General features: G+C 49.2%; 1 protein-coding gene across 2 annotated transcripts; it reads right to left on the reverse strand.

Annotated features, from left to right (window-relative positions):
* Nucleotides 1–10958: 10958 nt before the first annotated feature.
* FCAMR (Fc alpha and mu receptor) lies at nt 10959–22672 on the reverse strand. Of its 2 annotated transcripts, none has more exons than XM_064360307.1 (7): nt 22322–22672; nt 19330–19390; nt 17762–17905; nt 15095–15433; nt 13358–14123; nt 12619–12737; nt 10959–11628 (listed from the first exon to the last, which is right to left on the reverse strand). In XM_064360307.1, exons 1-7 carry the CDS (start codon nt 22358–22360, stop codon nt 11468–11470), a joined length of 1629 nt encoding a protein of 542 aa, XP_064216377.1. In that variant the 5' UTR covers nt 22361–22672; the 3' UTR covers nt 10959–11467. The 2 variants fall into 2 exon arrangements, with proteins under 2 accessions (XP_064216377.1, XP_064216378.1); XM_064360308.1 differs by having other exon boundaries at nt 11537–11623.
* Between the last annotated feature and the right edge of the window lie 1060 nt (nt 22673–23732).

Here is a 23732-nt window from a genome sequence, read left to right on the forward strand (position 1 = left end):
TCTTGTTAGGGCCTGGCCTCTCTCCGTAGCAAGGAGGGTGCCGACTCGCGGAGCTGGAGCAGCACCTCTTTGCCTATCTCAGTTAGTCCATGGGGGTTGCCAAGACATGACCTGGTTGGGACTCCCAGGTGTTCCCCAAATGATCGTGGCAGTCCTGTGACACACAGGTGAAGCCCACACCCCAAAACACACACGTGTGCCCCCATCCCTCACTGCAATCCCCCACAGAAATGCTGCCCCATCCTACCTGTGCAGGGCTGACCCAGGCTCTCCCTACAGAGTCCTACAGGCCAAACACAAGAAGGAGAAGGAGAAAAAGAGGAACAGAGCCCTGGAGGACACAAGGCAGCCAGAGCCCTGGGTCTTGTTTGAGCTAACACTCGCTCACCTGTGGTTGTTAATGCACAATCCCAGATTTCAATGGCAAGCAAAAAACCCCATATTTTCTTTACTTTATGTAGCTTATTTCCTTTTTTTTTTTTTTTTTTTGGTTTGCAAATTTGGATTTTCTTTTTTTTTGTTTTAGGTTCCAGGATACATGTGCAGAACGTGCAGGTTTGCTACATAGGTAAACGTGTGCCACGGTGGTTTGCTGCACCTATCGACCCATCGCCCCCAGGTACTAAGCCCCGCACGTGTTAGCTATTAGTCCTGATGCTCTCCCTCCCCCGCCCCCCACAAGCCCCGGTGTGCGATGTTCCCCTCCCTGTGTCCATGTGCTCTCATTGTTCAGCTCCTACTTATGAGTGAGAACATGCGGTGTTTGGTTTTCTGTTCCTGTGTTAGTTGGCTGAGGATGATGGCTTCCAGATGTACCTTAATTTCAAACCCTAAACCTATAATCTGATTGATAAAAGAAAATAAGTTACCTAGTCACTTCCAGGCAAACTCAGCACAATTCAATGATCTCTCAGTCACTTCACTCCAGATTTAAAGTTGAGTCTCATGATGGAGTTCCCTTGCTTTTTTGTCTCCCTTCTCTCCTCTGGGGTCCGTCTGGGGAGAGTGGTCTTGGGTGAGGGGGTGGTCAGTGTTACTGCTGAGGCAGTGAAAAGGAGTGACCCATTATTTTGGTTTTGCTTTGCCACGATGCTGTGCTGGGCTTGGGCTCCAGAAGAAAACAGTTTTGTCTACTGAGATGTAACTTCTCCTGCTTGGTTAGCGGGCTTTGTCCCTGCTTATCCTGAGGGGTCTGTGGTCTATGCTGTACCCTCCGAGTCCATCCTCTGAGCTCCCTTGGGCACGTCTTCCAGGCTCTCAGCCTCTCCTTGCCCTTCTTGTGTGTGCAGGGTGAGCTTGGCTGACCGCAGGCTCCTGAGGCCTTTGGGAGATCCCGTGCAGCAGAGCTGCATTTTCCCCAACACTCTTGTAGCCTCCCATGTGCCAGTGTTCCCATATAATTGGGAGGTGCAATGGATAGCAGCAAGACTGTGGACCACCAAAGTTCTATACAGGATGGGCAAAATGAGGGCCCCCCAATCTGGAATTTCCAAGCGCACCTGGATATCTCTAACATTGTTAATCCCCTCTCCCCTACTGCAGCCGGGACTCTGCCCCATGGTGGCGGGTGGGAGGTCACCAAGACACGTCAGTAACTAAGCTCTCCTTACTCGTCAGCAGTCTTTCTCCTCCCCAGTTCTGGGATTAATGTCAAGGGGGAGGATGTGAGGGGAGACAAGATGTGCAGGTTCAGTGATGAGACAAGCCTGGTTCTGTCAGGTTATGGCTCCTTTCAAAGGGTTCCCGATTTATGCCTCTCTCCATTTGAACTTGATAGTCAAAATATTTGTAGGGTTCGTTTCTTCCTTTCCAAAGTAAGAAATAACGTTCATCCAGTTATCCAGGCTGGAGTAGAAGTCAAGGCAGGTTCTGAACACTAGCGTAGACATTTAGTGAGTGAAGCCTTGCAGGGAGGAAGGGAAGAACACTCATTAAATCATTGCTGGCCAGGTGCAGTGGCTCACGCCTGTAATCCCAGCACTTTGGGAGGCTGAGGCGGGCAAATCGCCTGAGGTCGGGAGTTTGAGACCAGCCTGACCAACATGGGGAGAAACCCTGTCTCTACTAAAACAAAATTAGCCAGGCGTGGGGTGCATGCCTGTAATCCCAGCTATTCGGGAGGCTGAGGCAGGAGAATAGCTTGAACCTGGGAGGCAGAGGTTGTGGTGAGCTGAGATTGTGCCATTGCACTCCAGCCTGGGCAACAAGAGCAAAACTCCATCTAAAATAATAATGATAATAATAATAGTTGCTTCTTATGCTGCCTTTGTGGGGGTGGAGGACAGGTTGCAGATTTCCTTCCCTGCTTTGCTATTTCATGATGGTGGGTAACTTACCAGATCATGTACTGCTGCATGGTTTTCAATAGTCTCCAAAACTGTCTTAGCTGACCCATGTCAGACACACAGGTACACACACAACACACACACACACACACACACACACACACACACCCCTGGAGCCCACTGATCCTACTGACCCAGTTTAAAGAAAGGGGAAAACGAGAAGTAGAACCCTGGGAAGAGCCAGGGAGTTGAAAGCCTACGTCCTATTTTGAGCTCAGCCACACGCCGGTGGTGTGATTGGACTCACTCACTTCCCCTCTCACTCTGTGGTTTCCCCATCTGGAACCCAGTGGCCCTAAAACAGTACTATTTCCTTTTCCTGGGGGAAGAGGGACTAGTCAAGAGGATCTATTGCCCAAATCAATAATAGTGATGATAACAGCAGTAATTTTACTTTCCAAACTTACGACACTTCATCTGCTCACTCTCCTCGCTTCTTCTAAAGTAATCATACAAAAAAATATACAAGCAGAAGAGCAGCTTCTATTGGACTTTCCTGACTCTGGGACTCAGCAAAAGTCAGGGTGGGGAAGTTCAGAGAGACTGGTCTGGGGTCAGAACACCTTTGTTCTGTTCCTGATTCTGCCTCTCACTTGCCGAGTGGCCTTTGCCAGACCACTTCATCCTGTAGGGCTGCGGGGTTGTCTGTCTGTTCAATCAGAGGGCAGGGCCAAATGGTTCCCAAGGCTCTTTCGGTTTTAGAATTCTATGTTTTGGTTGAGCCCTGTATTAGTTTCCGGCAGCTGCTGTAACAAATTAACACAACCTTAGTGGCTTAAGACAACAGAAGTGTATTCTCTTTCTGTTCTGGACACCAGAAGTCTGAAATCAAGGTGCCGGCAAGGCCGCCCTCCCTACGCAGGCGCAGAGGATGGCCCGGCGCTCGCCTCTTCCAGCTTCCGGTTGCTGCTGACATCCCTTGGTGTTTTGGCTAATAGCTGTGTCACTCCAGTCTCTGCCTTCGTAGTCACATTGCCTCCTGTGTGTGTCTCAAATATCTGTTTCTCTGTTAGATGGATGGCATTTAGGGCCCACCCAGCTAATCCAGGATGATGTCCTCATCTCAAGATCCCAAACTGAATCACATCTACAAAGACTCTTTCCCAAATAAGGTCACATTTCCATGCTCCAGGGACTGAGACATAGACAAACCTTGGGGGATGAGGGGTTATTTCTAAGCCTACCGATCATGACCAGCTCAAGGTTCAGGGAGATTTAAGCATGCAGGAGCATGCGCCCCTGTTCCCGATGGGCAGGTAGTCCAATTGAGGGGTCATTATCACATACAACACTGTCAAGGAATAACACAAGCCAGGAGGTAGCAAGCGTGGAGGGCCTGCGTAGCCTTGGGGGAAGAGCAGGGGCTCTGGACCTTGACTGCTCTGGGTTCACATCCAAACCTTATCACCTGCCAGCCAGAGGACCTTGAACAAATTCTTGAATGTCTCTGGGGAAAATTATACTTACTCTATAAGTATGTTATAAAGATTAAGTATAGGCCAGGCTCAGTGGCTCACACCTCTAGTTCCAGCACTTTGAGAGGCCAAGGTGGGAGGATCACTTGAGATCAGGAGTCAAGGACTAGTCTGGACCAGATAACAAGAACCTGTCTCTACAAAAAAAAAAAAAAAAAAAAAAATTAGCCGGGTATGATGACACACCTCTGTAGTCCCAGCTAGTTGGGAGGCTGAGATGGGAGGATTGCTTGAACCCAGAAGTTGCAGTCTGAAATGAGGTATGATTGCACCGTTGCACTCCAGTCTGGGTGACAGAGCAAGGTCCTATCTCCCCAAAATAAAAATCTGAAAAACGATTAGCTATAATGTGTTCAGTGACTAGCATCTAATAGGTGCTTATAATTCAGCATCAAATGAATGGGACAGCAAAAGGCACACATTTGTGTGTGTGTGTGTGTGTGTGTGTGTGTACATGCATGCATGTCTGACACTGTCTGCTAAGACAGTTTTGGAGACTACTGGAAGCATGTACCAGGACATGATGGAGTAACTAGAGTGATTCTCCACTGAACGGTGAAGGACCAAGGATAGAGAAGTGAAATGACTTGTCCCAGTTTGCACAGGAGGTCATGGCACGGATGGTTCTAGAACCAAGGTTTTCCAGCACTGGGCATTTTCCTCCACTTGCCAAAACCTTTGCTGTCAGGATGAATTTTTTGGATGATCTTTCTACAGACAGGACGTCCATTGACACCCTTGGTTTGGCCAGGGAATATTGGAGATGATCAAGCCCACAGGCTCACACAGATCTAACCCTTCAGGCTGTCATTATTAGCTTGATGCTCCATGACCATGAGTTGACACAATTATCAACAGAGAAGGGGAGACTAGACAGCCCTTCTTTATACTCTCCACTGCACGGAGGGCATCCCTCCACATGGATGGTTCCTCCGAGTGTGGCTTTTCCATAAAAATGAGATAAGAGGGACAGAGGAAATGTGGTTTACTGCCAACTCTCTGCTCCTGTGTACAGATCTTCAGCTGAGTCAATGTTTAACCCCTGTCTGGAGTCAATGTTTAATCCCAGGCCAGTCAGCCCTGCAATCCAGCATTCCTCATCGGGCCTAAAATACAGAGTCATCTTAGAATCAATCACCGAAGAATAAAATTGTGACTGAATCTGCTAAAGCCAGATAGACTCTCCCTCCTTTTCAAAAGATACTGGCTGTTTGGGATTATTAATGCCGTCTGTTCCCATTAGCAGATAGTGATATACTGTTTGCAGACCCTAGCTGTCACTCGGTGGCAGGAGCACAGCGTTTATTCTTCCTGTTCCAGTTCTTCCTTTTGTGATGGGGGAGAAGAGCACTGGATGCGGACCACTGCCCTGTGGCAATGAGGGTGCTGCTGGGTGGCAACATGCTTCCTAGTAAGGCCACTACTTGGAATCCCACTAGGGGAGTTCGAACTTGAATGTTCCAGTTGGCTGCATTTAGGCAAGTTTTCTGGGAGTTTCTGAGCCTAGATTTATGTTCAAAGGCTGAAACCTTTTCCCAGATGAGTCTCCCTATTAAGGGGGAGATGAGAGAGAGAGGAGTTCATTAGAAAGACCCTGACTATTGGGTGATTCTCTAGGGCCCCCCAGGGTCCTTCCTAAGGAGCTGAGGGCATATGGGATCTATGACTTGGCAGCATTGTGTCAATTCTAAGAACAACCTTAATCAGGGAAGTCAAAGGATGACCAGCTGGGTGGTGGGGTGCAGGGACGTGACGAGGGAAGGAAGGCTGCTGTCAGATTAGCAGCTCTAGCCTTCAGCTGGTGTTGCAGAGGTGACTTACTGGCCGAAAGTGGGCATGCAATGCTTAAATCTTTTCACTTCCCTCCATGAACACACTGAGACACCTTCTTCTCCTTGATCACCTGCCTCCCTTTGTCACTGCCCTGATGTCCCATCCCTCCTCTGTTTTCTTAGCTCAGCTGCCCCCCAGTCAGAGTGAAAACATTTCTTCTGGGGCTCCCAGAGTGGAGCAGTTGTCGGTACCCTTTCTCATTTTAGCTGGTGAAGGAGTGAAGGTGGAAACTGTGGTAGGAGCCCCCCGAGATTGCCTGTGCCCAGCCCTAAGGAGCCTGCCCTGGGGATCGGGGAGTGAAGCTGAATATAAAAGACCCCTGGAGGCTGGGCGTGGTGGCCCGCACCTGTAAACCCAGCACTTCAGGAGGCCAAGGGAGATGGATCACTTGAGGCCAGGAGTTTGAGACCAGCCTGGCCAACATGGTGAAAAATATTCTACTAAAAATACAAAATTAGCTGGGCAGGGTGGCATGCACCTGAAATCCCAGCTACTCAGGTGGGAGGATTGCTTAAACCCTGGAGGCAGGGGTTGCAGTGAGCCAAGATTGTGCCACTGCACTCCAGCCTAGGCAAGAGAGCGAGAGTATGTCTCAATAATAATAATAATAACAGTAGTAGTAATAATTGTTTTAAAAGGCTCTGGAAATGGGAAATAAGCCATGGTCCAAAAGCTCTCTCAATTCTTCTTTGGGCCTAGTCTCTACACTCCAAAGAGCTTAAATTCTCTGCTTCTGAGAGGCAGGGACATGTGAGCAAACCTTTTTTGAGGTTACTGAACCATTGTCGTGTGCTCTTTTACCGCCACACCCTGGCTAGGGAGGAGCAGAAGGAGGAAGATTTTTGGAGTAGACATCCAAAGTCAACAGGTGGAGTGTCAGGTGACAGGGCCCAGCCCCTCTCATAAGCCACTGGGGTCCTCCTGAAGACTTGCTGTTTCCTTGTTCCTGGTCTGAGCCTGGCTCTCGGCCCAAGCCTTGCCTGGCTGGTAGGCAGTGATTGGAAAATAGCTCCTGTAATCCCCTGCAGCCTGTGCTTATCTGAGCCTCAATGTTCCCATCTGTAGAATGGGAGTCCGTTTCCGTTTGGTGATGTATATTGTAATTGTCTGTACTCCCCTGGTGGAGGTAGGGGAAGAAAGTGCTGGCCCCATAAAATGTTTAGATCAGTTGCACTTACTAATCAGCCCACGCCAGGCCCTAAAGAAGCCACATCCTGAATTCTTTTTCTTGAACTCTTGTCTGCAATGAAATGCAGTATCTTCAGACATATTGCAGAACATTCTAGAAAACATCTTTGGACACAGTAGCCCTAGCTTTCTTCCTCCTCTCTAAAGTACTCATGATTAGGAAGCCAGAACTTTGCCACTCAGGGAAAGAAGTGACCTTTGTATGACCCTGTGTGCTCACAGCAGAACTGGTAGATCTGGATCGAGGTAGCAAATAAGTGAGGAGTGGGAACAAGGCCAGAGGTTGGCAGAGGCAGAACATAGAAGAGTTCAGATTCTACTCAGCAAATGCATGTCTTTTTGTTGTTGTTGTTTGTAGAAATGAGGTCTCGTTATGTTGCTCAGGCTGGTCTCAAACTCCTGGCATCAAGTGATCCTCCTGCCTCAGTCTCCCACAGAGCTGGGATTACAGGCATGAGCCATGTTGCCCAGCCTCAATCAATGTCTTTGATGCAACACGTCCAGGAGGCAAACAGTGGCCTGCAGGCCCGGGGCATTGGCACTGGTGATCTGCACATACCTCCAGAGGTGCAGCCTGGGGGGGTTATCTCCTGCGGCTGCCACTTCTCTGCTGCCCACATGGATTTCAACTGACCCTTTAGAGAGCAGGCAGTAGGATACAGCTCATCCTCCTGCTGACAGTGAAGGGAGCAGGCTGGCAGGGGAAGGCCAGCGCCTGTGAACCAAGCTGTGTCACCATAGGAAAAATGAAGAGTGTGGTGGTGCTGGGCCTTGAATGCAGGGGTTGTTTCTTTCTGAGTAGAATCTCCATTCTCCATTCCACGTTAGTCATGCTTTCAGCTCTGGGATATCTGCACTAGGAGCACAATCAGATAACTTGGTGAAGTGCATTATGGGTCTCTGTGTGGAGGCATCTTCCTCTAGGGTCTGACTGAGGCTGTTATCAAACTGATTCTGGTTGTCTCAGACCACAGTGGCTATTGGAGGAGAGGAAGAAAGTGCCGAAGTGTTAGCAGAGAGCTGAGCGATTGGCTCAGAGTCATGCATTTGCCCTGAGTAACCTCAGACAGATGGACATTCCAGCAAATAAAGACCCGAGCTCCTTTTGTACAAATGTCAACAAGGACCTCAGGGCTGGTGCCTGAATTTTCAGCTCTAGTTCCGGCTCTCTGAACTTTTTTTTAAATACTTCATTAGGCCAGGATTGTAATAAACTAGTTAGGTGACTAAAGATAACCAATTCCTGGAAATGATTATGAAACCTTCTATGCATGAGCCTAAGAAAGAAAGAGAGAGAGAGAGAGAGAGAGATGTGGAGGTGGGCTGCTTTGCATCAAGTCCCAGTGTGCTGTTTCCTGAGTAGTATAACTTAATTTCTCTGGACCTCAGTTTTCTCATCTGTGAAATGGGACTGATCACACCTACCTTACAGAAATGTCACTCTGTGAAACACAACGTGAAAACACCTAGGATAGTCCCTGCTATGCAGAGACACGCTAACAGGCAGGTAAGTGGAAGCGTAAGTAGAACTGCAGCATTGCTCTCTAACCTGAGAATCTGCTTGATCTTGTGAAAATCAATGGCCTCCCTGCATCCTCAATTAGATTCTAATCGTAGGTTAGAAATCCCCGGGGAGGTTTCCCTGATTCTGGCCCTGACCCTCACCTCGGTGGTATAGGCATCGTGCTGGCTGGAGGTGGAAGATGAAACCCAAGAGCGCTGACAGTACCAAGCGGTGGGGGTGGCCTCCTCTGCCGGTTTGGCCTCTGGCCCTTTAAATCAACCCTCCTGCCTACTCCGTGCATCAGTTAGCCCATAAAGGAGAGCTGTAAACAGTTGGGGCTTCCCCGCTCCCGTCCCTGAAAGTTCTTTCTCGGATCTTATCTCTGCCCTCTCCAATCTCTTGGCCCTGGGACTCTCATCTGGCTCTGCTCTGGCCTTTTGAACTCCTACCGGCACCACCACTGGTGGAGCTCAGCTTTCCCTATAACGGCCTCACCGCTGGAGACGCTCCTGGTTCTAGCCTCGTGGCCCACACCCTTGCTGGGCTGGTTGCCTCCTCTCCTCTCTCCTTCCCCCAAGATGGGGTAGTCAGATAGAACATTCTAGCTGCTGAATTCCCAGTGAAAGTATTGAAGCCATTTGGAGGAAGGAGTGGTCCTGGAGAAAGGTGATCAGGGAAGCTCTTGAGGAAGAATAGGATCTGATCTCCAGATCTGAGCGGGAACAAGAGAGTCCTGTGTGGTTTCATGGCTTAGTGCAGGGACTGGCAGATTCTGGCTCTAGGGCCAAATCCAGTCTACCTCCTGCTTCTGGAAATAAAGTTTTATTGGAATACAGCCAAGGTCATGTGTTTCTGGACTGCCTGGCTGCCATTGCAATGGCAGAACCGAGTCGTTGCCGCAGAGACTGTATGACCTGCAAAGCCCAAAGTATTTTCCATCTGGCCCTTTACCGAAGAGTTGGCCAACCTCTGGTTTAGTGCAGCAGGCTTCCCCAAACAAAGAGTGATGTGAGGCACTCCAGCCCTGAGAGACTGCTTCACTGAAACACAATTACCCAACACAGCTGGGAAACACACAGAATGCCCCCACCCCGAGCTGTGAAAACCCACGGTGCTTCACAATCCACCCTCATATAGTAAAGGCTCCGAAAGATCCTGCTAGAAGAACGTTAGTTGTTTCTCAGCATTTCCAAAACTTCATTAATCTACCAAACCTCCTTTTCCTCGGAACGTCTTTTCGCATCCTGAGAATCTAGCATTAGAAATATTCTGGGTCCTGGGCCCATCCCTGCCACAAATGAGAACCAATTCCTGGAAATGATCATGAAACCTATGCACGAGCCTAAGCGAGAGAGAGAGAGAAATAAGCGAGCCTTTAGAGCCTTACACAGGATAGGACTTGACCGGATACCCTAGACCATAAATCCAAGCAATGTCCGGCAACCCGGAAGTAGCTGTGGAGGTGGCTGCTGCCAGTGGCCTCGGCTAAAGTATACACCGGGCCGGGCCTGCTTCCTCACTGGTTGAATGGGGTCCATGGTGTCTGTCCTATCTCCATTACAGGTTTTTTTTGGGCAGGTCACTGAGAAAGTGAACAGGAAAACAGTCTCGAGGGATGACTGTGGTATCCTGGATTTTTGACAATGAGTTTTGCTTTGGTGCATTGCTCAGCAATGGTGAAGTGAAAAAGGCCCCAAACCAAGGTCACAAGTTCTCTGTGCTACTCCTCACGGTGCTATAACTAACTGGGTTAGCCTGGTGACTGTAACCCTACCTGTTCCCTTAACCCTGCTGGCCTCTGAGATTCTGTGATTCCACTTCCCTGCTTATCCACAGCAACAGCTTCCTCTCACAGGCCATGAAACCTGCAAGGAATCTCCTTGATTTTCTTGGTACTGTGTCTAAGTTCAGAACCAGGTATGCAGAGGTATTACTGAAGGATTTCTGGGCTGCTGACAGCTTAGAAGGCAGGGCTGAGCTTTCTGGAAATGTCTACCTGGCAATTCTCATCTGGATATTGGAGCCTGTCTTTCCTTTCTGCCTCCATTGCTCGGGCTGCTCTATCCAACAATGGATCCCAGACAGCTTGCCAGCGGATCTGGCAAAAGAAAAGAGTGGGTGAGATTCCTGCAAAGACAGTGGGGCCAAGTGTGGCGCGTAAGTTCCCTGACAGGCATGAGAAGATGTAGTTACAGGGCAGAATCCACATAAAATTCTTCTCTTTTGTCTCCCACCTCACCCCCCAAAACCATCTTCCAGCTTCACCAACAGTCCTCCATATCGAGGATTTATAAGCAGCTGAACAAGAGGGGCTTTATAGAGAAAGCAAGAATCTACTGAAAATACCCAGCTCTTCTGTGAATGTAGGAAAATCCCGGAAAACCTTGGCTGGGTCAAAAGGTCTATGGCACAATGAGCCTGGGTCTAAATGGGGCGGGATGATGTGAGGAAAGGCTGTTTGCTCGTTCGGTCTTGGTGTGGAAACCACCTGCCTGTGGGATCATCTAGAGGATTCCCAAAAGGAGGGGCAGAAGCCCAGGGGGACCCAGAGCTCTTATGTGGGCAGAGTGCCCAAAGGCCATTGAGCCCCCAACTCAGTCAATCAGCCACAGGTATTTATTGGGGTCCTATGAGTTGGAAGTTCTCTGGGAGATATTATGAGATGAATAAAACACAATTACTGCCCTAAAGGAGCTTAGAATCTACGTGAGAAGGCAAGGCTGGTAGACTTAAATATAATTAAATGTGAGTGCTAACAGTAGCCAAAAAAGGGGCCCCCAGCAAGGGCTGAGAGTGATGATAGAGGATTTGTCACTTTCCACACTGACTGGGAGCCCCTTCTATTTTCAAACATTCAGGAATGGAAATTTCATGCTTTTCCTTGGTGACCTCTTCCAGTGTTTCATACACCTTTCTTGAAGTCTCCTTTGAGTCAGATCGTTACCTTGGACATGGACAATGCTTGACTTTCCTGCGCCCAAGGGTTGGCCTGCTTTTCTTCCTTGGGTGGAGACCCAGCTGCAGAAAGGTGGAGGAAGGATGATGGAAAGAGGCTAGGGTCCTGACGGCCTTTGATCTTGGTCCTCTTTCCGCGGTGACTGAGCAGTTCATCTTTCCATCCCTCAGGGTCCTGGATTCCTCTCTGGGGCAGTCAGGCTGGTCCCAGCGGGACAAGAGTCATCCTGAAGCATCTTTCTTTCCACATGGGGCAGCTGGTCTGGTTGCAGGTTCACCTCCAGAACACGTGTCATCTGAATCAGGGTGACCCTTTCTGCCTCCTGAGCTGCGGGGACACAGAGTAGACAGTGAGGGTTCTGGGTAAGGACAGCACTGACTCGGATTTCCTAAGAACCACTCTTACCCACTGCAAGTTTTCAAGAACTTTCTGACACGGGGGCAATGGAGTCCTCATTGGCTAGGCTAAGCCAGTCTAGCCCTGATAGGACCTGGACTTCAGGACCTGGGTCTGAGAACCTTAGCCTCCACCACTAGGTGCCAGAAAAATCTCACCCTTTCTTTACTAGGTCAACATATCACAGAGCTCTCACTTTAAGAGTATTTAAACCTGGGCACATTACTGTCAGAGAATCTCAGCAGGGCCATGCAGAAGGGGGCAAATGTGAGGTTTGATCACAGGTCTGGGTCCTGCACTCAGGCTCTCTGCTGTGAGGGTTGCTTATGTGGCTTATGGTTAACATGGGCATCACAGCCTTTGTAATCCCTCAGGAGCTTTTCCTTATGCTCTGGGATGCCACTGACACATAAGTACAGAGATGAATTCCCATTTTATTGATTAAAGACCAAGGCAGGTTGGGTGGGGTGGCTCATGCCTATAAGCCCAGCACTTTGGGAAGCCAAGGATCACCTGATGTCAGAAGTTCGAGATCATTCTGGCCAACATGGTGGAAACCCATCTCTATTTAAAATACAAAAATTAGCAAGGCATGGTGGCGCACACCTGTAGTCCCAGCTACTTGGGAGGCTAAGGCAGGAGAATTGCTTGAACCTGGGAGGCAGAGGTTGCAGTGAGCCGAGATCATACCACTGCACTCCAGCTTGGGGAACAGAGAAGACTGTCTCAAAAAAAGAAAAGAAAAAAGAAAAAGGTAAAGAAAAGAAAAGAAACCGAGGCCGAGAATGGTTAAATGGCTCAGCCTAGAATTTAGCTCTTTTGCATTGAAAAGTTCTGGCAGGACTCTGTCCCCACCCAGCCCTGAGGGTATCAGGTGGGAACCACAACTCCTCTATCTAGCCTTGGGGCTACTCAACTCACAGGTCCTCCTTCTCCGGAGCTTCCTTTGCAATAGAACCAGAGCCATAAGCATAAACAAGACCAGCAAGGTAGAGACGGGAGCCAGTGTCCAAGAGTCGCTTTCATCTTCTGGAAAAGCACTGGAGTGGGGAGGATGGAAAGAGCACAGGAGAGAGGAGGTTGGAGCTGGGCGGAAGATTAAAGACCATTTACCCATGACCTCCTTTTACAGGTGAGGAAGCTGAGGCCAAAGCAAGTGGGCAGCCCTGCTTTCCATGGCTGAATGGCAGAGCCGGGACTAGAATCTCTGTCTTCAGGCTTTCAAGGCTGAATCTTTTTCTCTCTTCCACCCATCTGTGTGTGGACCCCATGATGCCTCTCAGTGAGAAGAGGACTGGGTGGGAGCCAGGGACTCCAGCCTCAGCACTGGGCCCTGCCACAGCCTTTCCTTGTGTTTTCAGCGCATCACCCCCTCTCTCCAGAGGTCCTATTCTTCATCTTTAAAACCAGAAAGTCCTGAGGAAGCTTCCAGCCTAAATATTGTCTTTCTATCATTTAGATTTCACTTGAAAACCACATGGAGATACTCAGGAGTGTTCTCACAGCAAGACCCTTTGAGTGAGGGAGGGCATCTGATGTGTATGTCACTGTCTTATGGGTACAAAGGAGAGAAGTGAGCAGGGGGAGAGGTGCCTCCCTTGCATGCCAGGGATGAGGCAGATGTGGGGCCCCCGACCCCGAGAAGGTGCCTGGGGGTTACCTCTTCACAGAAGACTCCTTGCCAGGGGGCCTCCAGGGTCCTACTGCCAGGGCCTGGCTCGGCGTTGCTTGGGAACCTCTGTCTCCAGTGGTCGCATCCGGGTCCCCTGCAGCGCTTCCTTCCCCAGATGCTGCCTCTATGCTGGTGGTTCCCAAGGTCCACACGCCTGCAGCTGGACTTGTTTCTCCAATGGGGCCTAGAGATTGCTGCTTAGAAACACTGGTTTCTAAGCAACACTGTGGGAGGATTTCCCAGGCCAAAGTTTCTGAGACCGGAGCTGGCGGACTAACGGTTCCTAGGGACTTTTTGGCTGCTTCAAGAGCTATGCTGACCCTCTCTGTGTCCTCCCTTGGCCTGTCGACCTCGGTGGTTGTCATCTCCCTCCCATCTTTGCTGGCTCTAGCCTTGTTTGTCACCGAGCTTCTGGTGCCACCCCGAACACCTTCCGTTGTATTGGACATTCTGCTTCTGCTTTCTGAAGCTGGACTCTCTGGAATGGGAGCTGGTGCTTTGGTAGAACCCTCCGCGCGGCTGCCTGTCCCCGGAGCTGCTGGCCTGGCTGCTCCTGAGGTTTGTCTTCCCTCAGCTGAAGCTCTGGTCATGCTGCTTCCTGGAGCTGAAGCAACTGTGTCCCATGCTGTCCGCTGTCCTAAGGTCTGGGTTGTTCCTGGGGTCCATCTGTTGGCCACTGGAGGCGCTGTTCCATAGGATCTCATGGGGAGCTCCCCAGTAGCTGGAGTGGCTGTGGGGAGGGTGCTGGAGGGACCTGTGTGGACAGCAGAGGGAGGCCACATGGGAAGGCTGGCAGGCCATCCATTGGATTTGGCAAAGGACGTTCCAGATTTAAAATATGGAATGAACCTCACTAAGAGATGCAGTCTTTGGCCAATAGGTTGGATAAAATAAAAAACTGGGAAATGTTTTATTCTCCAGTGTGTGGCAGACATTCTGTAGTCTGTGGCAGACACTGACACATTACATTCCCATTTCCTTCTCCCAGGCCCATGTATTTTCTCTCCAGCTGTCTTGGATCCTTACGCTGCATTCTCCAGAGGCCCACAGCCAAACAGATACTGCTCTTCAAAAGAGATAAAAGAAACACTCCAGTCCCAGCAGAGCAGCCAGTTGCAAAACGTGGCTGGAGAGCAGCATCTAATAGAACTAACCTGCTCTCAGGATACGTCCTGTCATGCTGTCTCCTCTGCCAAGTGGCCTTTCACAGCCTGGAGGCCCTTCCTATGCTCTGGGTGCCTGACTTGGGATCAACAACCAGAACCTGCAGCAGAGGGACTAGGCCTGGGAGCTGGCAGGTGTCTGCTGAGGGGCTCAGCAAGCATCTGTGTGAGGGCGAGCCCAGTTGCCATTCCTCTGTCCCGCCTGTCACGCCTTCTCTGCAGTGCTGCCGCATCTCTGCATGTCTGAACACGGAGCTAGCAGGATCCTAAGAAGCCACATCATCCCACTCTTGGAACCATCACCAAATATATATTTCATGATATTTGGGGGAATCGGGTGGGAGAGCATACAAGCGATCTCCGGGGAAGTTTTTCCTGATATCTCCCTTTCTGTTGAAGGCAGCCTTCTTCTGAAATGAAAGCCTACCTCTTCAAGTCTTTGCCTTGCCCCAGCTTTTCATCGTCACTCCCCTAATCTTTCAAGCCCTTTTAGGGTTCTGAGCCTTCTCTCTCACTTTCTCCTTCAAGCCTCAAGCTTGGCCCATCAGCCACAAGCTCATACCTGCCGAGACGGTCAGATTCATGCTAAAGAACAGCACGTTGTTTTCATCTCCGATGCCGCAGAGGTAGCATCCGATGTCCTCCAGGGACAGCTGAGACAGCCTCACCACAAACAAGCCCCTCTGTGGAAAGTCTGTGAGGGCCACACGGTCACGATAGTGATGGTGAATGTAGTGGTTGGTGGACACAATGGTCTGGCAGATCCATCTTGGGGGCCCCAGACGGCACCAGTACTTCCTCTGGTGCCTGTTGACAGATGAGGGGGCATAATGGCACTGGATGGTGACAGCTCCTCCAGGATCCCCAGACACCAGCCTTGGGCCCTTCAATGCATTTGCAGCTGCAGACAGAGAAGGAAGTCAAAGGAGAGGGAGTGGTGAGCATAGTCACTGTTTTGGGGAGTCACAAGCTCTGAACTCTGCCAGAATTATGGGTCAGGTCAGAAAATGCCACTGTGAACATGGAGGAGAATCAATATAGAAATGGCAGAGTTCAGCCACTGGGAAAGTAGACATTGCCCCAAGGTATGGAAGATGAAAATGTAATGATAATCTTACCCACTATTTAGCTAACGCTTACCCTGTGCTATCCTGGTCCATCCAGAGCCTGGGTTCCCCTGTGCTCCAATGCAGATGTTTAAAAAGGTGCCATCTAAGCAGGTGTAAGAGGGCTGAGGCCACATCTGACACTCACTCACTCAATCACTCCTCACTGTAGATTTAGCCAACGCAGCCCAAATCATGCCACCAATGATAACATTAGATGGTAATTTATCATTAAAAGACAAAAATATTCACAATTATAAACAAGAACCCTTTCAGGACAACAGTGATGATTCCCTGCTGGAAGGGCTCTGGTTTGCATGGAATGTAAAAGAGAGAAGCTAAACGGTAAGAACATATCAATGTACCTTTCATCTGCGAAAGAACAGGGGCCCTGAAACACAAGAATCTTGTTCTGCTTGGTGGGTATCTATCTGGACCAGTGGTTGCAAAATTTTTCACACTAGTCACTTTTCCATAGAAACAAAAACAACCAAGTGCCACCATATAAGCACAGATGAGCAGTCCTGTGGATGTGCCTGCTTGGCAACAGGCATAGGGACAATCTGTAGTTGAACCACATATATGGCCAGCTTCCTGGAAGACTTAAATGTGATGGGGTGTAAGCAGAAACAAAGTTTATTCTTCCTCTCACTGCCTCTTCATACCTTCTCCGTGGACTCTGCTCCTGGATGAAATCTGAGGCATCATCTCATGTATAGTAGCTTCCATAATCTCTCTTGGATAATAAAGCCCCACCTAGTCTAAAATTATACATCTAGCCAACCTCTTGCCCAATTGAAACCTTTCCCTTTCTCCTAGCGGGACTTGAAGTCTGTCATGGAGGACGGGGCATGCTTGGTGGGAGACGATTGGGTCATGGAGATGGACCCCTCGTGAATGGGTTAGGACCACATCCTTGGTGCTAATTAAGTTATTTCTCAATTAGTTCACATGAGATCTGGGGTCTACCTCCACCCCATCTCTTCCTCCCCCTCTTGCCATGTGCTGTGCTGCTCCTGTTTTGCCTCCCCCATGAGCAAACGCTCCCTAAAGCCTCACCAGAAGCCAAGCAGATACCGGCACCATGCTTCCTGTACAACCCGCAGAACCATAAGCAAAATTAAACTTCTTCCCTTTGCAAATAACCCAGTCTCAGGTATTCCTTTATAGCGCCGTAAAAATGGCCTAATATAATCTTATTGCCAGGAACAGTTAAATAGTTTGTGGGTGCCAGTGCAAAATGAAAGTGCAGGACTTCTTGTTCAAAAGTTATCAAGAATTTCAAGATGGCAAAGGCAGAGCATTAAGCAAAGTACCTTCTGAGAATGGGGTCCTGTGAGACTGCGCGGGCCGGGAAATCTACCTTGCTGCCTATTATGTGTGTATTCAGGTCTAATTACAGGAAGAGTAGAGGTGGTAAATGTTACGGCTGTACTGATACTCGCTGTAAGTTTAATTAAACAGCACACCCCAAACCATGCCACTAACGGGAAAGTTAAATGACCATTTAAATTTACCAAATTGTGAATATTTGCAATATTCACAATTACAAACAGGGGCCATTTCAGGACATCAGTGATGATGCCCTGATAAAGTGTTCATGTCCCAGATTTCAGGAATTCTCCTGATCTACATGTGGCACATTTGAGAGGGGCACAGTTCCATTAATCAGCAGGATAGGGTGATCTGACTTCATAGCAGAAAGCTAATTAAGAATCCTTAACCCTTGCAATGCACATAAGTTTTTTATTAATATCAAAGTTAAGAACCAATACCTTAAGGATTCATTTGATAGATCACTGATTGGTAGCTCTTTGTTACACATAATAATTACACATTGGGAAATTTTATATTAACTACCTGTGGGAATTCAAGACCAGGCCAGCATTTTAGAGCGAATGTGTGCCCACCTGAGGGCCCTGATGCCAACTCTCTGCCCATCCATGGAGGTGGGTGCCCCGGCTCTCAATCCCTCACTGTTACTCAGCAGTTAGTTGTCTATCGCTATGGTGTCTATTACGAGAGGCTAGGACTGCCTATAGCTGTAGGGAGCCTGACTTGGTCTGAGAGAGCCTGAGAGGTCTGAGGTCCGTGGTCGGACAAAGGAAGGGTAGGGGTTGTACCTGCGAAGGAGCTCCCCTCCCGCCAGCAGAGGGGTGAAGAAGGCATGAGTGTTCCCATGGCCTGGAGATGGGTCCTGGAGGGGAGAGAGCCTTCCCACAGCCATCTGAGATGGGGTCTTTTTTGTGGAAGGGCGAAAGAAGAACCTGCAGCAAAGGGAGGAGATGGGTCATCAACGGCCATCCATGTGTCCACAAAGGCATCCACAGAGGAAAAAGCAAACAGCCAGCTCCAAACCCCTGCCAGACCAGAGAGCTCCAGGCCATCCATCAGGTAAGAGCTCCCTGCCCTCCTGCAGCTCCTCCCTCCCACCGCCACCACCCTGCTGGGGTCTCAGGCAGTAGCTGCCTGGATGGGGAGGAAAGGGGGGGTGGGGGGGAGAGGGAAAGCAGCAACCACACCCTCTTCCTGGACTGCAGGCCTGAGGGGGATGAGGGAGTATACCTTTAAATGAAGATTAAAGTGCTGACCAAACTATTTAACTGGAAACTTAAAATGATCAAATTTAGAACATTTGAGACTTAAGGCAATTAATTTAGGACCATTACTTAGCAGAAAAGTCATAGCCCTGCCTCAGTTGTCATTTGGGGCAGGGGAAGCCTGCTCTTACAAAACATTTTAAAAGGGAGCGCAGGAGATTAAAGAGTGGTGTGATTTTAGCACGCAGAGTGCTTACTCAAATATCGGCTACATTTTATTCATTGAAACTTTGATTTGTTTTTAAGCCAGTTGTCAATCCTTTTTTTGGTATTATCGTAGAATTTCCATTCCTTCATTAATTTATTCAGTCACTATTTGTTAAGCATCTACTTGGTACTAGCTTCTAGGTACCGGGTACTCTTGGCGCATACTCACTGTATTCCTCAATGGTTCCCTATTACTGTCAGAATGAAACCCAGCTACTACGGCATGAAGATAGAGCCACTTGTCATCTGAGCCTCGTTTGTACCTGGCCAGCTTTACCATATACGACCCTTTTAAAGGCGAGGGCCTTTAGGACAGGGCTCCTGCCTTTCATTTATCTCGTCCCCAGTGTCCGGCACATGTTGAACTCTTCATAAATGTGTGTTGAATAAATAAGTAAATGAATGAATATAATTATTTATTTGCCTATGTAGTTTCTTTGAACTCACAGCAGAGCAGGGTCTTCATCTCTATGTCCCCAGTGCTGGGCCTGGCACTTCAGTGTTTGTGGTAAGGAAGCACTCCTCCTTCTGCCCTTTGCATGCCCTGGAACCCTGGTCTTGAAAATTCAGCTGACTTTTAGTCATCAATTAAATGCAAGAGAGCCCAGAGAAGGGGAATTTCAAAACAGAGACTATTCCAGGCAAGCTTCTGCTCAAGGCAAGCTTCTGCTCTCTCATGTGGACCCCTGCAACCCTCATTCCTCCTGGGCCCACATCCGACCAGTCTCTGGGTCCACTGCATGACCCTGGATCCCAGGAAAGAAGCTGTGGATATGCCCAAACTGTGCTGAATGTCGCTGTAGTGCCTGCTAGGAATCTCTGCAGCCTGAAAGACTCAGGTCTGGTTTTGCAAGCCCTGAACCTGGACTGGGTGTGGAACTCACCTTGTAGCAGGCACAGTATGAGGAAGAAGGGCATTTTCCATCCCGCCCTCCTGCTGGTGACCTGCAAAAAACACTGTAAATGAAATGAGGCCTGAGAGAAGCTGGGTGAGAGGTGGCGGGACTTGAGAGAACGAGCATCTTTTCACTTTGGGACCTTGGTTTGCTTGGTACAGGAGCTGGGTTGCAGATATCTGAGAGTAAAACAAGCACTTCCCTCCCGAGAAAGCGTGACTTTATCCTCACCCTCCTAAGCATGCACCTTTGGGTCACGTCCACAAGGTTAAAATGTCCCTTACCCTTGAGGGTTCTGTGTTCAGAAAAGGTGAAACTCCCTCTGTAGGATTCTAGCCTGGGCACCCACCTGCCAGCCTGGAGCTCTGGGTTTGTGGGGAGCACCGTGTAGTGAAAAGACCACGTTTGAATTCCAAACTCTAGCTGGAATTGTGGGACCTTGGAGAGTGAGTCTCAGGGATTTGTTTCCTCTCAGGGGAATGACGGAATCTGCATGGCGTTCTTATACAACTGAAGTGAGATTGTGGTGAAGTGCCGGCAATGAGCCTGCAGTAGTCAGCTTCCGCTTCCCTCCTCACTGTTTGCAGAAGGGGAGTTGATTTTTTTCAAGGGAAGATTTCTGTTTCACTGCTAGTGTGCCTCTGGTCAGTAACAAGGAGTTAAAAATTAAATCTCAGGCCAAGTAGCTCTGTGCAGTAGGGTGCTGTTCTGTTTCTTCTCCACAACTTCTAGAAGGCCCTCTCTGTCCCCGCATTCATGCTGACCTTCGCTCCACTCTGTTCTCTCCCACCGGCCTAGGGAGCTTCCAGAGGGGATGGCTTTGTGTCTCATCCCTCTACCTTCAGGCTCTCAAACAGGATCTAGCACATTGTAGGACTGCAATGCACAGCTATTGTGAACAGTAACTCTCCCCTCGTAGTGGACACTATACTGATCACTTCTCAATGGTCTTTCACTGCTTGCTGATTAAAAAGACAGAGATTGTGGCCGGGTGCTGTGGCTCACTCCTGTAATCCCAGCACTTTGGGAGGCCCAGGTGGATGGATCACAAGGTCAGGAGTTCGAGACCAGCCTGACCAACAGGGTGAAGCCCTGTCTCCACCAAAAATACAAAAATTAGCCAGGCATAGTGACGTGCACCCATAATCCCAGCTACTCGGGGAGCTGAGGCAGGAGAATTGCTTGAACCCGGGAGGTGGTGGTTGCAGTGAGCCAAGATCGCACCATTGCACTCCAACCTGGCCACAGAGCGAGACTCCATCTCAAAAAAAAAAAAAAAAAAGGCAGAGATTGTACATTATACTCCTTTTGTATTCCCCAGAGAGTATTCATGGATACTTTGTGATTGAATCTACTATTTGCGTCTATCCACTCTTCTGTTTCTGGGACCTATAGATTTTTTAAAAAGCAAACTAAAGTTAGCCATTGTGTTTTCCTTCCTACTCGAGTATGTTCCTCGTTAATGTTAAGGACAGGCGCTAACAGTCAACGGTTTGGCCCATGGGCAGAAACCCCCTCACTCCCCAAACAGTTAAAGCCATGCAAAGCCACCGGCCAGTTTGGGACACAGGTTGTGCAGGAGGGAATCACAAAGAGGAACAGGAAATACGGGAAAAAAGAAGGCAGAGGAAGTAGGAGAAGGGGGAAAGAAAAGGAAAGGTAGGAGGTGAAAGAAGGGAAAAGGGAAGAGAGAGGAGGGAAGAAAAGCAGAGCGTCCGTGGGGTGGCCCTGTCAGGTGAGGTGTCCCCTCAGCGTGGCTCTGCCCAGCCCTCTCCACTAAGCCCTTTGCCTGCTCTATCCAGTTTGAGCCCCAAGGGCGGCCAGATCTTTAAAAATCTGTAGGCTCTTTACTCTTCCTTCTGTGCCTTCCCTCTAGCAAGTTCCCTAGCTTGTGATGGCGGTCTCAGACCTTTCCCTGCCTTACAGAGCTTCCTTCTGCATCCATCTGAGTCCATAAATAAGATCCAGTGGACTCTTACGGAGACTCTCCCGGGGGTTCCTGCACCTAACTCATAATTTGATTAATATTCGCCAAGTCTCAGCTGGTTCTGGGGCTGGCACCCAGGCTCCCCCAGGGCAAATTTTTCTAAAGCGTTAAGTGCTGACCCAGCACGTGTCGAGGCCGAAGTCTCGGCATCACACCATCCAGTTTTTCTGAAGCCACCGGTGCAACAGTCTCTGGGCTTCAGGAAGAAAAGCCGCCTCCATGGGGCAATGAGGAAGCAGGAATATGAGATAAAATGTTTCCAGGGAATTATCAGCTTTGATTGGAGGCTGGAAGGATAATATTCAATGGAATGTCTCCAAGTCACCCTCTCTGCCAATGACCTTCAGAAATCCTTTCTCCAGGAGACAGGAAGCCATAATTCAGTAGCCTGGGACCACAAGCCTCTGTTACTGCACACTGCATTTTAGGGGATGAGACACATGAGGGGACTTTCTTGTCCCTCTCGTCCTGCTGGGAAGAGCATGCACCTCACCTCAGCTTCAGCACAGGCTGCGGTATGACTTCCCAGATCCGGCCCTCTGAGCCTCAGTTCACTCCTATCCCCTCTCTACATCCCCTGGGCAGCAGAAAAGAAGGGAAGGAGTCAGTGTGATATACAGGCGAGAGCACCAGGACTCAGAAGCTGCAGCAGCCTCAGGCTGATACAGTAACTTGGCCAATGTTCTGTTCCTCTCCCCTAAAGAAGCGCTTTGCCTGCATGTTCTCCATGTCTCTCCTTTCTCTAATATTTTTTGGTTCTAAATTACCCAGGGCTTCTATGGAACCATGTATTCTGGTGGGGGTGAGCAGAATAGTAGGGAGCTGAGAGAGAGCCCCTGTGTCCTGGACTCCGGAATCCTTACCTGGCCTCCTGGGCAGGAGCCCACCTGCTCTGGGAAGGGCATTGAGGAGCATGTGTGACAGCTATAGCTGCAATTCACCCCCCACATTCAGAGGCAAGACCCCAACCTCCAGGATAGAGCCTCATTTCACCTTTTGTTCTCTGGACTTCACTGTGGCTTCTGTATCCATCTCAGTCCGTAAATAAAATCCAGGTGGACTTTTCTTCTCCTTATGAGATGCAGGTGTTTGGACGTCTTCTGGTTGCTTTTCTTTAAACCTGGAGACTGAGAAGTCAAGGCGATATGTTGGAAATCAGCTAGAGCTAGCACCAGCAGGTCGGGGTGCAAGGCGTAGCTCTGCCACTCAACTCAAGTCACTTCTCTCTGGATTTTATTATTTATAAGAGGAAGCCAGTCCTAATCCCTCCTTGTTCTTACTGTCACTTATTCCTGAAAAACTTTTCCAGAAGTGGTAACAGTAACTTCAAGAAAAAAACACTGATCCACGTCCTTCCTCCTCGCGTGTCCCCTCTAGTCCAGGGTCCCAGACTATTCAGGTGCCCCAGCTTATCGGCCCATTCAGGCATCTCCCAGACAAGTGATGCAACAGCCTGGGCAGGAATGCAGGGAAAATTCAAAATTCAGGAGAGGAATTCCCCTGTCCTTTGGCTGGCAGCTGGTGCCCTCCAGCTGAACTGGCTCCTCCGACTCTCATAGAGAAGCACTTTGGGCAGCTTGGGTCACTGACTTGGGTTCAACGGCATGAGCTGGTGGTTACTAATTCATGTCCCTGACAAAGCACAGTGCAGTAAACGAGACGATCTTCACGGAAAGAGGACATAGAGAAGTGCGGCTTACCCAATAGATGACACGCTTGAAAAGTACCCCAATATTTCCCTTTGGAAAATAGTTTATGTGTTTATGTTTTTTTTTTTCCTTGTACAAGGTGTGATCTTCCAATCTCTGTTGGTCTGAAACTGACATTAAAATGGCTGGTACAGCTGAAGCCCCCAGCAATGAATGGCACGAGAGGAGCGGGGGGGCTGCAAGCTGTAATTAGGGCCCCTCACTAGGACCCCTGATAAATATGATACCATAGCACCTCTGGGCCAATTAGAAAGGGAAACTCTTCCTTAAGAATAAATTCAGTTGGCATATTGTTGTGTAATTTGCTGTAGCCATAGATGGCAGCATGTATTCTCCATGCATTTCCCTTTCCAAATTAGAAGGCAGATCACTGAAAGCAGCAGAGGAGGAAGAAAAACAGCTCTACGGGGTGCTTGGAGTTCGGCTGTGACAGGGCAATTGTGCACTTGTGTGTGCTGGTAGCTGTGTGTAACTGTGTGCACAGCTGTGTGTGGTACTCTCCCAGGATTTAGTCAGCAGCTTCCAGTGCTAGAGTTGCAGATATTCACCTCCATCCATAGCCTCTCATATTAATTAAAACACATCTACAGTGTGAATGGTATCTCCTTCGTAATGGTGTTCTTGAGCAGTGCACAACCTGAAGAACCGTATACAGCGGCCCTGCATTCAGAGACTCATTTCCAAAAATGAGTGAC

Source organism: Aotus nancymaae, unplaced genomic scaffold, assembly GCF_030222135.1.
Source record: "Aotus nancymaae isolate 86718 unplaced genomic scaffold, 86718_ANA_hifiasm-v0.15.2.pri h1tg000039l, whole genome shotgun sequence".
Lineage (NCBI taxonomy): Eukaryota > Metazoa > Chordata > Mammalia > Primates > Aotidae > Aotus > Aotus nancymaae.

Excerpts from the sequence above, each read along its gene's own strand:
- FCAMR (XM_064360307.1), bottom strand. The coding sequence starts at position 22,360 with ATGGATACAGAAGCCACAGTGAAGTCCAGAGAACAAAAG. Across the intron at positions 19,391-22,321 it reads TGAAGTCCAGAGAACAAAAG|GTCACCAGCAGGAGGGCGGG; the intron begins GTGAAATGAGGC and ends TGTTTTTTGCAG. Across the intron at positions 17,906-19,329 it reads CATACTGTGCCTGCTACAAG|GTTCTTCTTTCGCCCTTCCA; the intron begins GTGAGTTCCACA and ends CCTTTGCTGCAG.